Source organism: Phyllobates terribilis, unplaced genomic scaffold, assembly GCF_046119375.1.
Source record: "Phyllobates terribilis strain yellow unplaced genomic scaffold, ASM4611937v1 Scaffold_2__4_contigs__length_985480577, whole genome shotgun sequence".
NCBI classification, from domain to species: domain Eukaryota; kingdom Metazoa; phylum Chordata; class Amphibia; order Anura; family Dendrobatidae; genus Phyllobates; species Phyllobates terribilis.
The window spans coordinates 294,511,971-294,527,516 of NW_027362762.1; the positions used below are offsets into that span (position 1 = coordinate 294,511,971).

A 15,546-nucleotide genomic window follows, 5' to 3' on the forward strand; every position below is an offset into this window, starting at 1 on the left:
AGTTATCAGACCTCTAATATGGGCATACAGGTTATAGAAATATAAATCTGTACTTACCTGTATGTCCCATATTAGAGGTCTGATTGCAGAGAAATATATTTTTATAAAATCCTTTTTCCTAGGCTTGGCGACTGGGGGACGACAAGAAATGCCCACCTTTATGCTTAATTTTAATATCCCCCCTCCCCTGCCTGCCCATGCTTGTCACAGGGCCCTGTGACCTTCAATCTAGGGCTGCACATCCCGCGCATGCGCAATGTGCCTATAGCTTAAGGCACTTTTTTTTTCTCCCTGCCCTATTTTACTGATCTGCTCTAGTGCGCAGGCGCCGGGAGTCACTGTGACTTCCACTCCAGTGACTTCCGGTGTGTGCAACAATGAGGTTTGGTCCCCACTTCCTCCCGGCATCCAGCTGTCCTCAGACATTGTTCCTGAAGAACAGTGTACTATGTCCCTACTATCATCTAGGACCTTATGAAAGATTGTATATAGCTGGCAATTCATATTTATTATTATTGGAATCATTTATACATTTCCTTACCCACTTTTTGTTGCCCACTTTTCCCTTTTGTCTCTATTTTGTATTATTTTAATCAATAAATTTGATATGTATTCCTTCATTACACTGTTGAAATGTGTCATTCATTTTTAGTATATAAAGCTGTGGTGTATGGCAATTCGAGAGGCCATTGCCTGTCCTCAAATTGCCATAGCAACCTATCGGCATCCCTCGATCACGGAGCTGGTGTGCTGACGGACTGACAGAGGGAGTACTCTTCCTCTGTCATACTCCTCATGTGCTGCTGTCACTATTTACAGTGGCATATTAGTGGTAAACTGCTGCGATTGGCAAGAGCACTGATCCTAGCAGTTACAGCAAGATTTTGGCTTTATAAAGCTGTACCATGCAATCAGTGTGATTGTCAGAAATTCTGTTGCCTTCTACAGTTTGACGATGAGTGGCCGCTATTGTTCACTTTAATAATTTCACTTTTGCTAACTACAAGAATTTCTACTACCGTTTGCTGTTCCTGCACGTGCTCCTTCGGCCACTGGTTTCCAGCAGTACTACCCCAGTATCGTAACAGGATACTCGAGCCTTCATCATGGACGCCGCCGAGGGAGGAAAATTGGAGGTGCATGTAACTAAGATGAATTGTTTGCTTACCAACATCTATGCAGATATGCAAACACTAAAAACAAAATAGACAACTCATAACGTTCAAATTTTTGGACAAGCTACACAGGATCTACAGAATATTGTGCAAGATCTAAGCAATAAGATTGCACTGCATTCAGAACAGATCCTTCAGCTACAAAATCAATATATTGCTCCCGCCCCTCCACCCACGCTTCCACTGCCACCTTTCAGGTTTGTTGGAGACTGTGACAAATTTTGTGGATACATCAACACATGCAGATTGTACTTTGGTGCACACCCTGCTCACTTCCATACTAACAGATCAAAAGTATTGTGTATCATTATGCTACTGACACATAAAGCATTGGCTTGGGCCAGTCCTCTTATTGAAACCCATGATGATAGACTTAATGATCTAGAGGCTTAACTAGCAGCCATGAGCCAGGTGTTTGATGACCCTAATCGTTGTACAATAGCTTCAGCTATACTGATGGCGCTAAGTCAGGGTAAATGCTCTGTTGCAGAGTATGCCACAGAAATCAGACGGTGGGTGATTGATACCGAATGGAATAATGCTGCAAAATTATCTTTTTTTAAAAAACGGACTCTCAAGCGCACTCAAAGATGAACTAGCCCGTGCCGATGCTCCCACAAATTTTGATGACTTCATTCATCGTATAGACAACCAATTATAATAGAGAAGATTGGAAAAGTGAAATTCAAATTGGTCCTGAAGCAATAATCATTATCCACCTGCTTCAACCACTAGTCCCAGAGACTTTGAGATAAAGAGTCCTCACATATCTGAAGTAGAATCCAAGCAGGTCGACAGCCGCTTAAAATGTGCAAGCGCTGAGAAAAAAAACGGAGACTTCGGGAAAATCAATGTTTTTATTGTGGCTAGACTGACCACTTTCTCGTCAATTGTCCTTCTCAACTATGTAAAACAGTGGCAGTGGTAGCGGATCCCAACTTTTCCGATGAAGAATCAGTCTTGTCTGAACCAGCGCCTCCAGTGAATGCTGGCATCCATTCAATTTCTTCTATTGCCCCCAACATTAAAAAAGAAAACATGGACTCTCATTGCTTCATTTCTATCAAGTTTCAATTTGATTCTCAATGGATTTCCATATCTGCCATGGTTGATTCAGGAGCAAACGGAAATGTTATGGACATCTATTTCGCAAAGGAACATGGGGTAAAAATTCAGAACAGACTTTCATCTATTATCATGGAAACTGTTGACGGATCTCTACTAAATTCGGGACCAGTGAATCAAGAGACTGAACCCCTAGAGATAGTTATGGAATCTAATCACCTTGAAGTCTTATCCTTCTTACTAATCTCATCTCCACATTTTCCAATAAGACTGGGGTTGCCATGGCTACAGACTCAAAATCTCACAATCAATTGGGGAACCAAAGAAGTGTCTTTTCCATCTACCGTCCACTCCCCACAGGCTTCACCAAATGAAAAAGTTGTAAAGGATCCTAAACAGACTTCTAAACTACCATCTATATATAAGGAATTTGCTGATGTAAGTGACAAGAAAAATGCCAACAAACTCCATCCTCATCGACCATATGATTGTCCAATTGATCTATTGCCTGGAGCAGCAATACCCTTTGGAAGCATTTACCCACTGGCAGAACAGGAATTAAAAACACTCATGGAATACATCGATGAAAATATAACCAAAGGGTTTATTCGTCCATCTTCATCAACATCAGATGCGCCTATATTTCTTGTCTAAAAGAAAGATGGTTCCTTAAGTCCCTGAGTTGATTACAGAGAATTGAATAAAATTACTGTAAAGAGTCATTACCCTCTGCCTTTGATCAATGAGTTGCTGGACAGAGTTCGTCATGCAAAGTTGTTCACAAAACTGGATCTTCGGGGGCATACAACTAGGTTCATGTTAGACCAGGTGATGAATGGAAAATGGCATACAGATCATGTTATGGACATTATGAGTACTTAGTCATGTCATTTGGACTGTGCAATGCTTCTGCAACGTTTCAGCATTTCGTTAATGACATTTTCAGAGACTTCCTTCATCAATTTGTAGTCATTTATCTGGATGATATACTAATCTTTTCTAATTCTGCAGAAGAGCATCAAAATCATGTGAAAACTGGGCTAGAGCATCTAAGAACCCACCATCTTTATATTAAGCTGGAAAAATGTGAGTTTCATCAAACAGAAATCCAGTTATTATGCAATATAATCTCTACTCAAGGACTGCAAATGGACTCTAGTAAGATTCAAGCTATCACTGAGTGGCCAATGCCAAAAAACGTGAAGGAAGTCCAACAATTTGTGGGCTCTGACAATTTTACAGACAATTCATTAAGAATTTTTTAGGTTTAATTGCACCAAACACTGAATTAACAAAGAAAGGCATGTCGTTTGTTTGGTCTCCTCAAGCACAAGATGCTTTTTCTTGCCTGAAGACGAAGTTCATCACAGGTCCTATACTAATTCATCCCAATCCTGAACATGCCTTTATTGAAGAAGTGGATGCTTCAGGTGGATGCTTTCTATCACAAAGAACAGGAACAAAAGATTTTCTACGTCCGTGTGCTTATTTCTCCAGAAGTTTGACCGTGTCAGAGAAGAATTATGATGTGGGGAACAAAGAGCTCTTAGCTATCATTGCTGCTTTCAAGGAATAGAGACATCATCTAGAAGGAGCAGCTCAACAAATTGTTGTTCTAGCTGACCATCGTAACCTTGAATTTATCAGGTCTGCCAAATGTTTGTCCCCCCGCCAAGCTCGATGGAGTCTCTTACTTAAGCGATTCAACTTTGTTATCTCTTATAGACCTGGCTCCCGTAATGGTAAGGCTAATGCTTTATCTAGGATCTTCTCCCAAGATCCTTCTACAGCAGCACCACCAACAACTATTCTGCCTCATTCCAACTTCCTGGGGGTGATCCATAACAAAGACTTGCTGGAAAATATACGGGAAGCATATGAGACATACACAATTCTTCTGCATCCACCAGATGATATATCTCTTACCTTTCAAAATAAAGTATGGATTCATAATCTTTGCATTTATGTTCCAGAAACTGTGAGACTTAAAGTATAAAAACTAATCCGTGACTCCAAGTTAGCAGGACACAAAGGAATTCAAAAAACACAAGAATTTTAGTCTAGTTTTTTTTGGTGGCCCATTTGCCAAAAAGATGTTAAACAATATATATCTTCTTGTAACACCTGTGCTATGTATAAAACTCCCCGCACATCACCAATGAGATTATTGCAGCCTCTGAAAATTCCAAAATTCTCATGGCTATAACATTGACATAGAACCTTCTCATTAAAAATGTTTTAATCCCAGTAAGGATATTAAATTAAAAAAAATGCAAAGGACAAAAATACAGGGCCCCTTGTATAGTATCTGGCTAGAACCTTTAAGCACAGCCTATTTGACATGCTTGAAAATTGAACATGAGAAACGCTGGTCTATGTGAGAAAAATAAGGGAGTGTCCAACCCTTTGTATTTCTCTAGCCGGCCACATGATGGCAGGATGATTTCAGATTTTACTCACCATAAAAACAGGAACAATTAGATCTTTGTGTTAAAGTGTATTGATAAAAGTTTTTTTTTTCCTGACAATATGGTCCGCAAAGCTATTTTCAATGGAAAGCAGTTTTAGTTCTAGGTTATGATTTTGAGTTTACCAAATGGCAGCTGGTTAATGTCGCATGGTTGGTGCTAACATGGTGCCGTGACATGGTTTTTGCTAACATGGTGCCGGGACATGGTTGGTGCTAACACCATAAATGTTTGTGGTAATAACTAATATGTGCTGTGCTTTTAGTTCCTTAGTAAGAGGAAACCACATTTTTACAAATTTAGGGTCTTATAGAAGTACATCAGCTCAGTGAGCACAATAATGCATTATTAGTTTCCAAACTAAAAAGGACAAGTTACACATTCATATAAAAATCACAAATAAAATCACATATAAAGAAAATGTGATATAAGTGGCATGGTACTCGCAACATGATGCATAAACTGCCATACACCACCCCTATAACATAGTGAAGACACAAGTTCTGTTCATAGAGTTACATTTTGCAGTAGTATAAAAAATACTTTCACTTATTAAATATTAATTGAATTTTCCCCAATTGGTGCAAACATATTTCACTTTATGTTACATTGAGGTGTACTTAAAGGGAATCAGTCAGCAGGCTTTTGTTATATAATCTGAGGACAGGATGAGGTAGAGGATAAAACACTGAATTCAATGATGTGTCATATGTCAAGCTGTGTGCTGTTGTTCACTTACACTGAAGGTTTTATCACCTGGCGATTATCAATACCTAGACTCAGGGCCGGCTCCAGGTTTTTCTGGGCCCCGGGCGAAAGAGTCTCAGTGGACCCTTTTAACACATACACAATTCATGATGCACAGATACGGCGGAGAAATATATATATATAGTACACAGGGCCCAGCCTGCCACCTCATCCTTCACATATGCAGACATGCGCACGCACACACGGTATGCTGACACATGCACGCACACACGGTACGCAGACATGCACACACGGTACGCACGCACACGGTACGCAGACACACGCACGCACACACGGTACACAGATATGTACACATACAGACAAACACATATTTTTACACAAATTCTTAAAGACATATATAAAACAGACAAATATATATACACAGTCATACACACTGACATTCACATACATGCACTCACACAGACCCATTACAAGTATTTTTAATATGGGGATTGGGGAAGCCCCACTCACTGTCCCCGGTCCAGTGTCCTGTCCAGCAGCTCCTCAGGTATGGGGCAGTGCAGGGCCCCCGGCGTGTCACAGACTTCATGGCCCTGGACCATCAGAGGGGCCCACTTGCGGTCGGGTCCGGGCCGCTCCCCCCCCCATATGTGCAGGACCTCCGCTCCGACGGTGTTTGATGGCACTCCCCCAGACATGGCTGCGCGCTGTGCGACTGTGTCTGCTAGTAATGACGCGACAGGGGCGACACACAAGCAAAATTAAAGGTGCAGTGCCGTCGACCCTGCCGTGTCATTACTAGCAGACACAGCCTGACAGCGCGCGGCCATTTCTGGGACTGGGGGAGTGCCGGCAATCAAGCAGCGCCTGCGTCACTGAACAGGTGCCGAAGATGCGGCCATGGCCCCGACAGTGAGTGGGCGGGTGGGTGTGTGGGCCCGGCCCCGACAGTGAGTGAGTGGGCGGGCGGGTGTTTGGGCCGGGCCCCGACAGTGAGTGAGTGGGCGGGCGGGTGTTTGGGCCGGGCCCCGACAGTGAGTGAGTGGGCGGGCGGGCGGGTGTTTGGGCCGGGCCCCGACAGTGAGTGGGCGGCTGGGCCCCGACAGTGAGTGGGCGGCTGGGCCCCTCTGATTTTCCAGGGCCCCGGCACTTGCCCGGGTACGCCGGGTGCTGACGCCGGCCCTGCCTAGACTACAACAGCGCGTGCATGCTCGTCTGACTCCGTCCCCTTCTGTGATAAGCAGCTTACTTTCTATAGACAATGTACATACAGAACCTGGTGTGGGCTGGGGAAGCTTTCTCAGTTCTGCTTCATTGCTAAATCTAAAACTCTAATTGTGGCAGAACGGCTGCACCCAGTAATCTAAGTGTTACATCATTGGATTCAGCTTCTCTTTGCCTACATCAGGCTGCTCTAGATGAGGTAGCAAAAACCTGCTAACAGATACCCTTTAAACATAACTTTTATTAAGTAATCCAATAAAAGGGATATAAAATATATATTATATAAAATATAACTTAAAAGGACCAGACTCAGTAACTTACCCTCTATTTGCCAGCTAGTATTGTTTAATTAATTTGCTATTCCTATGTGGCACACTACTGCTCCTACAGTTGCCCATAAATGAATTGCTTTCCCTGCTCTCTGTTAGTAAAGAGTGAATTTTCAGATAGAGAGGTACCACAGAATCAGATTCTTAGCTAGCTTAAATTATTGCTGTCTATCTGCCCTATTCAAAATTTCTACATGTTTTCTCACTTGCTGCCACCATGATTCATCATGGTCTGGCAGCCTATAATCTAACGATATACTAGTTATAGTTCAACGGTGTGTATCTTTTAGCATAGACAGTCAAGAAAATTAGGGCCCCGATTCAACAAAGCAATTACAAAAGGATTCATAAAACACTTTGAAAAATCGCTAAATTTTATGACTTTTGCCATTTACACACAAGTATTGGCAAAATGGTTGGAGTTGGGGGTGAAATGAGGGTACGACAAGATGTGGCGACACCCGTTTTTCTAAATTATGACGAGCAGCGATGTTGAAAACACCACTTTACAGACTTGCCCGATTCATTAAAAGGTGTGTACCTCTTAAATCAGGCGTCTCTAACTCTAGCATGCATCTTCAGAAAGATTGGCACTTTGTGGGGAATAGAGCTGGAGTGACAGAGGTTTCAGATCTACAGCCTCATTTACATATAAATTCAAATGCTGTTTTCTCAGTAACAGAGAAAGGACTGACAATACCCATTTATGAAGATGAGTATAACCCTTTAAAGTATTTTTCCCATAAACTACATTTATCACCCATAGGTGACCAATGTATAATCCAGTGGGGGTTAGAAGAATGGGCGTGACAGAGATTATGGTAAAATCTTTTTAATGGACCGATATATTTTTTAAACCATGTTATGTAACATACATTACGGTACATAGTGGATGTATACAGCCAAGTTTCCCCAGTGGCATGAATTCTCTATCGTGGGGCATCCAATGTTCCTTCCTGACTTTCTCTTTCTGGAATCACTGTTGACATTGAGCCATTTCTTTTGAATATGCCGACAATCTTTCTTTTATAACCTTTCAAAGCAAAGAAATAGATGATAGGATCTATACAGCAATTTATGTTCATGAGAGCCACAGTGATCTGGAGGGTCCTCTTGAACACCATACTTTCTTGGCAGGACGGTACATACAGTAATTTCCGCACCATGAATTGGATAAGAGTTATATGGTATGGGGTAAAACATGATACCACTGCGACTAGCACAGTCATTATAACTTTAACTGCCTTGTTAAAATGTTGTTTTTTGTCATTCTCCTTTAATAACTTGCATAGTTTTATATTAATCTGGACAGAACACAAGATAATAACTCCTATGGGTGCAATATACCCCACAACACAGGCTATCAGGATCAGCAGGGGCAGCATAGGAACCGTTACAAAGTTGAAGAATTCCATGCACATCACAGAATTACCTATCACCTGCGTCATTGACTTCAGAAGTAGTGGCACTGTCTGCATGAACACAAGGCACCAAACTACAAGACTGATGTATTTAGCATTCCGGGCCTTCCTGAACTTTCTGTACTTTGTGGCATGCACCACAGCGATATAGCGGTCAACACTGATACAAGTCATGAAATAAATCCCAACATAGGTATTCGTATAAAAAATGAATGCAGTCAGTCTGCACATCCAGTCTCCAAAAACCCAATTGGAATGTAAAATGTAATAGACGATACGTCCAGGCAGAGCGAGGGTAAACAAGGCATCCGAAACTACAAGATTGATTATATAGATGTCGGAAGATTTGACTTGTTTTGTTCTCTTGATAATCAGAAGAATGGCCAAAATGTTTCCACAGAAACCAACAATTAACACAAAAATGTAATATATTGGAAAAAGAATGCTCTCTGTGGCCGATTGACTGATGATTTGACAGACGTTTCCATTTGTGGTAGAACTGTTATCCCATTGAAGATCCATTAAGTAAAACTGACACTGTAGGCATCTATAAGAAAAATCAATTTATCAGAACAAAATCACAATGAAGTCAATAAAGTTACAGCATATTTTTGTCTGTGAATCCTGGGTTACAAACATCATTATTTATTATGCATTGCTTATATAGCGCCATCATACTCTGCAGCACTTTACAGACATCATTATCAGTGTCCCCAATGGGGCTCACAGTCTGAATTCCTTATTATCAGTATGTCTTTTGAGTGTAGGAGGAAACCGGAGAACCCGGAGGAAACCCACACAAACACGGGGAGAACATACAAATTCCTTGCAGATGTTGTCCTTGGTGGGATTTGAGCCCTTTACCCCAGCGCTGCAAGGCTGCAGTGTTAACCACTGAGCCACCGTGCCACCCATCATGACCACTATTGTAACTGCCACTTATAGCTCTGAATACAAATATGCCTTGCCATCATTTACTCTGTTACTACATAATAAAGTAAGAGAATGGCAAATCCGTCTAAAAACCCTTGTAGCAGCTGTAACCCAACTAATAGGTGTTACACAGCTTCTCCGCCATCAGAACTATAAAAAATAGCAGATTAAAATGTTAAGAACATATATGACACTACAATAAAATGGATCTATTTGGTAAAGTGAACAATTACAATAGCCTTCAACGTGTATGTATACAACATGATGAATACACTGAAATGTGTATCTTCCAACTCAACTCAATTATATGCATAGTAGTTATTCGTTTTTGGGTTTTGCAACATCAGCTCAATTATATATGGTTACAAATTGGCACCTTATTTCAGATTTTTTTTAATTGATTTCTTTTATTTAATTTATCATTTAAACCTTATTACTTAGAGATATTCTGTGTAGTCACTAGTTTGTGAGAGATGTACAGTACTGTGCAAAACTTTTAGTCAAGTGAGGAAAAATTTTTGCAGAGGAAGGGTTCATGCAGACAGCCGTGGGTCTCGGTCCGATTATGGACGGCAATGCATGGACTGGCCGCGGGTCTTCAAACTGGAGCATGACGGCTTCATATATTTCTATGAGGCTGTCCAACTCGGGTCTGGTCGGTGATCAGACCAAGATCCACAGACGTCTGCATGAGCCCTTAGAATGCTTTATAGTTTTTATAGTTTAATTTCATCAATAAACAAGATGCAAATTAGATGAGCAAATCAATATTTGCTGTGACCACCCTTCGCCTTCAAAACCGCATCAATTCTTCTCTTCCAGGTACACTCGAACAAAATTAGGGGTTGTGTACAATTATAGTCAGGTGTATGCATAACCAATTATACCAAACAGGTGATAATGGTCATCATTTTCATATTTAGTTTGAAACACAGATATAAACTGAAATAAATGTGTAGGGGGCTTTAAACTGGGTGAGAAACAGCAAAACTCGAGCTATTCAAGCTACAAATTGACGGTTCTAAGTTTTATGTCACAGGTCAAGATGGAGCATAAAAACAAGACATACTATGTGCTATGTTCACATGTTGCTTTCTTGCTGCTTTTTTTTCCTGCCAACAAAACCTGATCTCTTGGCAGTAAAAAGAGCTGCAGACAAAAAAGCAGGTTTTGCTAACTTTTTTTTGCTGCATTTTTAAGGATCCCAAAGTTCAGCTTTGCTTTCACCATACGAGCATGAACAGTGCAAGGTGTTAGGCCACCAATGCAAGACGTATGTGAAACCATAAAACATTTTTGATCAGATTATTTAGTGGAAAAAGATTTTTATGTCTGAAAAATTAGTGACTATTCTGAACAAAAAAAGTTAATGAAAAATACAGAATTGGAAATGTAAAAACAGTGGGGAAAGTTGAATTGGTCAGTAGGACCCAGCTACAAACATCTACTGTTCGTAGAAACAAGCCCAACCAACTCAACAATATATGGAAATATAGGGACTGGAATGCCAGAAAAATGGCTTCAGTTGCAATGGACTGATGAGTTAAAATTTGAAATATTTGCTATAACTGAAGTGAGATTGTACACAGAATGGCAGCATTATAATGAGTATCTGTAGGCAGCAGTGAAGCATGGTGGAGGTCTCTAGTCAATGGATTTGGAGATTTGGTCAATAATAATGGTGTCCTCATTGTTGATACCAGGCAGTTGATTGGCTCCAAATTTATTCTGCAGCATGACAATGACCCCAAATATATAGTCTTCACCATTAAGAACTTTAGAGTAAAAAAGAACAAGGAGCCCTGGAAGTGACGATATGGCTCCCACAGAGCCCTGATATCAACATCATTGAGTCTGTCTGAGATTACATGAAGAGATAGAAAGATTTACACAAGCCTACATCCACAGACGATCTCTGCTTAATTCTCCAAGAGATTTCGAACAGTTTCCATCTGCCGAGTTCCTTCAAAGACAGTATGAAACTGTACCTAGAAGAATTGATGCTGTTTTGAAGGCAAAGGGTTGTCACACCAAATATTGATGTGATTTAGATTTCTCTTTTGATAATTTGCTTTCCATTTTGTTAATTGATGAAAATAAGCTAATAACATTTGTATCTTCGAAAGCCTTCTTACTTTGCTGCATTTTTTCCACACCTGCTGAAAACTTTTGCACAGTACCTTTAAGATAGAGAGTTAGGGTTAACCCTCCCTCAATGTCCTACAGATTTCTATACTGAATAAACTGAGCTTTAGTGCTGTATCCCTGTAAAATGAACCTCATCTGTAACTAAAAGAGCAACTGTAGTAGCTAATACTTTATATTTGAAGTAGCAGCTTTATAAACAGAACTTCCAGACATTTAAGCAAAAACTTTATTTTGGACATGACTATACAAAACCACTAAGGACAGGTTAAGGGAAATTGTAAAAATCTTCTGAAAATAAAATAAGTTATTTAATATTACTATTTCTATCCTTAGTATGGTAAAAGGAAACATGAAAACTTACCTGCAATCACAGTGTCTGATGTGTAGAACCTGAAATGTACTTTGGTAAGAAACCTGTCGTGTGGAACTTATAAATGGTTAATTTGCATTTTTTCTTGTGGTTCCATTGGTTTCCTTTTCTATTTAGTATCTGTTTCTTCAAACATAGTAAAATATATCCTATTTCTACAAAAGTGACAAATACAGTCCTCAACATTGAAATTGCAACACCAAGAAGGGAAAGTCATTGGTTTATAGAAATCGCAGGATCGATGGACATATTAATGATATGCAAATGATGAAAAAATTGCAACAAAATTTTCAAAACATTATTTATTCAGTATTAGGTATGAATGCTGTGAGCTGAAATGCATGCACTTGGTTGTTATCAATGAGGTTATTACTAGTTGTGTGAAGAATTGTCTGCAATGCTGATTACACTTGCTAAAAAAGAGAAAAAGGAAAAGTGCTCATAGTAAAACACTGTGTGGTGCCAATGAGGAAGGGAGAAGTGGGGTTAAACTCCTCACCTCCAGAAAGTTGTGTAGAGAACACAACACCTGTAGAAATGTATGTGTTGTGCTGTCGCTGGTTGCTCAGTTTGGGCATCCTGTGACCCTGGAACGTTTGGAAGAAATAGAGGCCTTTGCAGTAACTTCCCAAGTTAGATGGCCAGCTGTGCTGCTGCTTACAACTGGTCTTGAGACAGATGAAAATAGTTGCAAATGACTTTATTTGGATACGAGATATCATCGCGTTTTGGGGTCAGACGGACACCTTTGTCAGGATACTCCTACCTTGAAAGTATACATTAATGTGGAGATAAAATCCCAAAATAATGGCAGACTAAAGAAGTATTGCTTCATTGTTATTTAAATTCATGCACTATCTGTATATAAATATATAATTGTGAACTATTAAGGCTCATGTTAACGCACCACTACAGCGTTTTTTTTTATTGCACTGCTGGAGTGATGCTTTAAATGTAATTCCTCTTCCCTCTGTCTCATACTCTCCTGCTGCTGCCTTAATTATTTTCCAGCATCGCTCTCATCAGTCTCCACCGAAAAGGGAACTGCTGAGCAGCTCCAGTGTTTCATGGAGCCGCACAGAGGTCACTTTTCAATACAAGTCAATGAGAGCCTCATTATGGCTCTCATACACTTGCATTGAGAGCTTGTGACGTAGCTTCTGACTTCTGACCAGTCGCCGTGGGACCGAAGCGGTGCTGAAAGATGGTGAAGACACCGAGGGGTGAGTATATGACTGGGAGCAGGGAGCTTATGTAGCGCCCCGAGGGTTCGGCCGCTACAGGGGTATTGCACCTCAGTCCAGAGGTGTGATATTCCACTCTCGGGTAAGGATGGAGTGTGGACCAAGGCTCAGTTAGCTGCATACAGCACACACACCCCATTTCCGAGGGACAGCTCAACGGTGCTCCCTCTAGACAGAAGTGCAGGCACGACCGACTATGTCCCTGCCTGGAGTGGGGAGGGGGGTGGAACACCCAGTGCTGTAGGGGCAGATAGGGGTTGGTTCCTGAGCGTAGATAGGAGCTCATTGGTTGCTGGTCACCTGGGCTCATGGTCAGAGGGAGGTATAAAAGGTGGGCACCATCTTAGAACAGTGTTCAGTCTGTGAGGAGAGGAGAGCTGACAGGGAGCAGCAGCTCAGGCTGAGTGCTGCTCCAGAGGCAGGCCTAGAGAAGAGGCCGGAGCCTGAGAGGAGAAGGAGAAGTGGGCCTGGAGAAGAGGCCAAGGGAAGGAGGAGAAGACAGAACAGGAAAGAAGGAGAAGAGAGAGAGAAACAGAAGGGCTCAGGAACAAGAAGGTGGAAGGGACCCTAAGAACCCACGAGAATCCAGGGTGAAGGGTCAGGCAGATTAAGGGTACTGGATCCCAAGTTGGTGGAGGAGAAACTACCCTCAGCCAAAGACCGGTCGTCGTGATCATTTATTGGTGCGACACCTCATCAAACCTGCTAGGAAGGCACCATATAGGACAGCGGAGGACGGGGCCCACGTTTACCCGCACAAGTCCGCGGCAGCTGGACAAAAGTGGGTCACTGGTGAGGCAGGCCAGAGAAAGGATTAAAGGGGGTCCTGTGCCATGCTCCTGAACTGCCTGGGAGTTGACCGAGCCCCTCACCTGGTGGACGCAGCACGGCTCGGGCAGTCATTCCCTGCAGAAGTGACTTGGATATTAACCGTGAGTAAAGACCCTGGACTGCAGTATGTTGTCTGTGTGCTTTTTCGCTCCTCCGGCACTACCAGTACTGGGACTCTCACCACCATCACTCCCACCATCCACTACACTGCCCTGGGGCCGCACTCTTCCCGTGGGGAGTCACACTACCCCAGCAGCACACCTCATCAGCCCCAGCTGTCTGCATGCAGCGGCGGTTCCTAATAACCGCAATCCACGGGTGGCGTAGTCGGACATTATCTAAAGTACAGTAGCAGACTACCATTGGTCTGACCACCCTGAGCCGCGGGACCGGGCCGCCACTACTACTCCCAGCGTCTCCTTATTGCCCGGTTCCGCGTGCCCCACGGCCCAGGGGGCGAGTCACTTACACTTAAAGTGCCACTCAGTGTCACGGGTGTGTCAGGGTTGGCAGACAGTCATACCGTGTCCGGCTGTAGAAGGTCACTGTGTTTGGCCTTACAAACATCTTCCTGATCCTTTTATAATTCCTCTCTTTAGGACCCAGCAGTGATCCTCACCTTGCTTGGGGATTATACCTTTCCCTTTAGGACCCTGAGGTATCCTCATCTGTCTGCTGTTAATCAGCACTTCCTTGCTGTGTCCTTAAATACACTCAGATTGCTCAAAGAGTTGTTGGTGATAGCATGTATTTCTATTATCTATTATGGCTTGGGATTCTAGTAGTCGGCTAGAATTACCTTGGGGTTCCTTCGTGGATTGTTGCCATGCTTTCTCTGGTGTCATCTTGGAGCTAAGTGTATTCCCCTATTTGTTTCCCCTGTGTATACTTTAGTTGGTAGTGGGGCTGACTCAGTACTCACTCCTCACACTCCCTACCTAGGGCCTAGCCTTAGGGTCAGCTAGGGCCAGGTTTTCTGCTGGGCGATAAGTGCAGAACCTATTTAAGGTCTATAGGGGAGTTTGGGTTTGTTGTTTAGATCTGTTTAGGGGTCTCCACTCTCCCTTTCCCTAGCTGTAGGGCTCCCTCCCCTTTTCCTGCCGTTATGCGCTGGATTCTCTCCATACCTAGCGTGACACTCAGGCGCTGAAACCCCCCCCCCCGCTGGAGTGGTGCTTTAAATCTAAAGATGCTTAAAAATGTGAACTACCTTCTGACTTTCAGTGCTTCTGTGACTCTTAAGGATAATTCAACCCATCTTTTAATTATTATCTATATAATAATTTTGTGACGGGAGCTGTGTAGTCATCATCAGTAAATTTGATGGAAGTGCTAATGTGCCACCTTGATTAAATACACTTCCATTACACATTCACAATACAGCCTGCGTTATTTAAAATGTTTCAGCTTTGTGTAAAAAATGTCACCCTCTTGTGGACAACCTAATATTAAGTAAATAATAATGTAATACATAAGTATGGGTTAACTTTTTTTATTTGGTCAGTTTAACTAATATAAATTTCAATACAAAACGACTGGAGACAATAAAGACCTCTTGATGCAATATAAATCTCTAATATGAAACTCGAAATACTAAACAAAGAAGAAGTGGAAGCAGCAGTAGTATTTC

The 15,546-nt window shown here is 42.0% G+C and overlaps 1 protein-coding gene across 1 annotated transcript; it reads right to left on the reverse strand.

Moving 5' to 3' along the window:
* Nucleotides 1–7,898: 7,898 nt before the first annotated feature.
* On the reverse strand, nt 7,899–11,871 carry LOC141245668 (G-protein coupled receptor 183-like). The gene is made up of 2 exons (XM_073669082.1): nt 11,833–11,871; nt 7,899–8,937 (listed from the first exon to the last, which is right to left on the reverse strand). The coding sequence occupies exon 2, from the start codon at nt 8,910–8,912 to the stop codon at nt 7,899–7,901; it is 1,014 nt and encodes a 337-aa protein (XP_073525183.1). The 5' UTR covers nt 8,913–8,937; nt 11,833–11,871.
* Between the last annotated feature and the right edge of the window lie 3,675 nt (nt 11,872–15,546).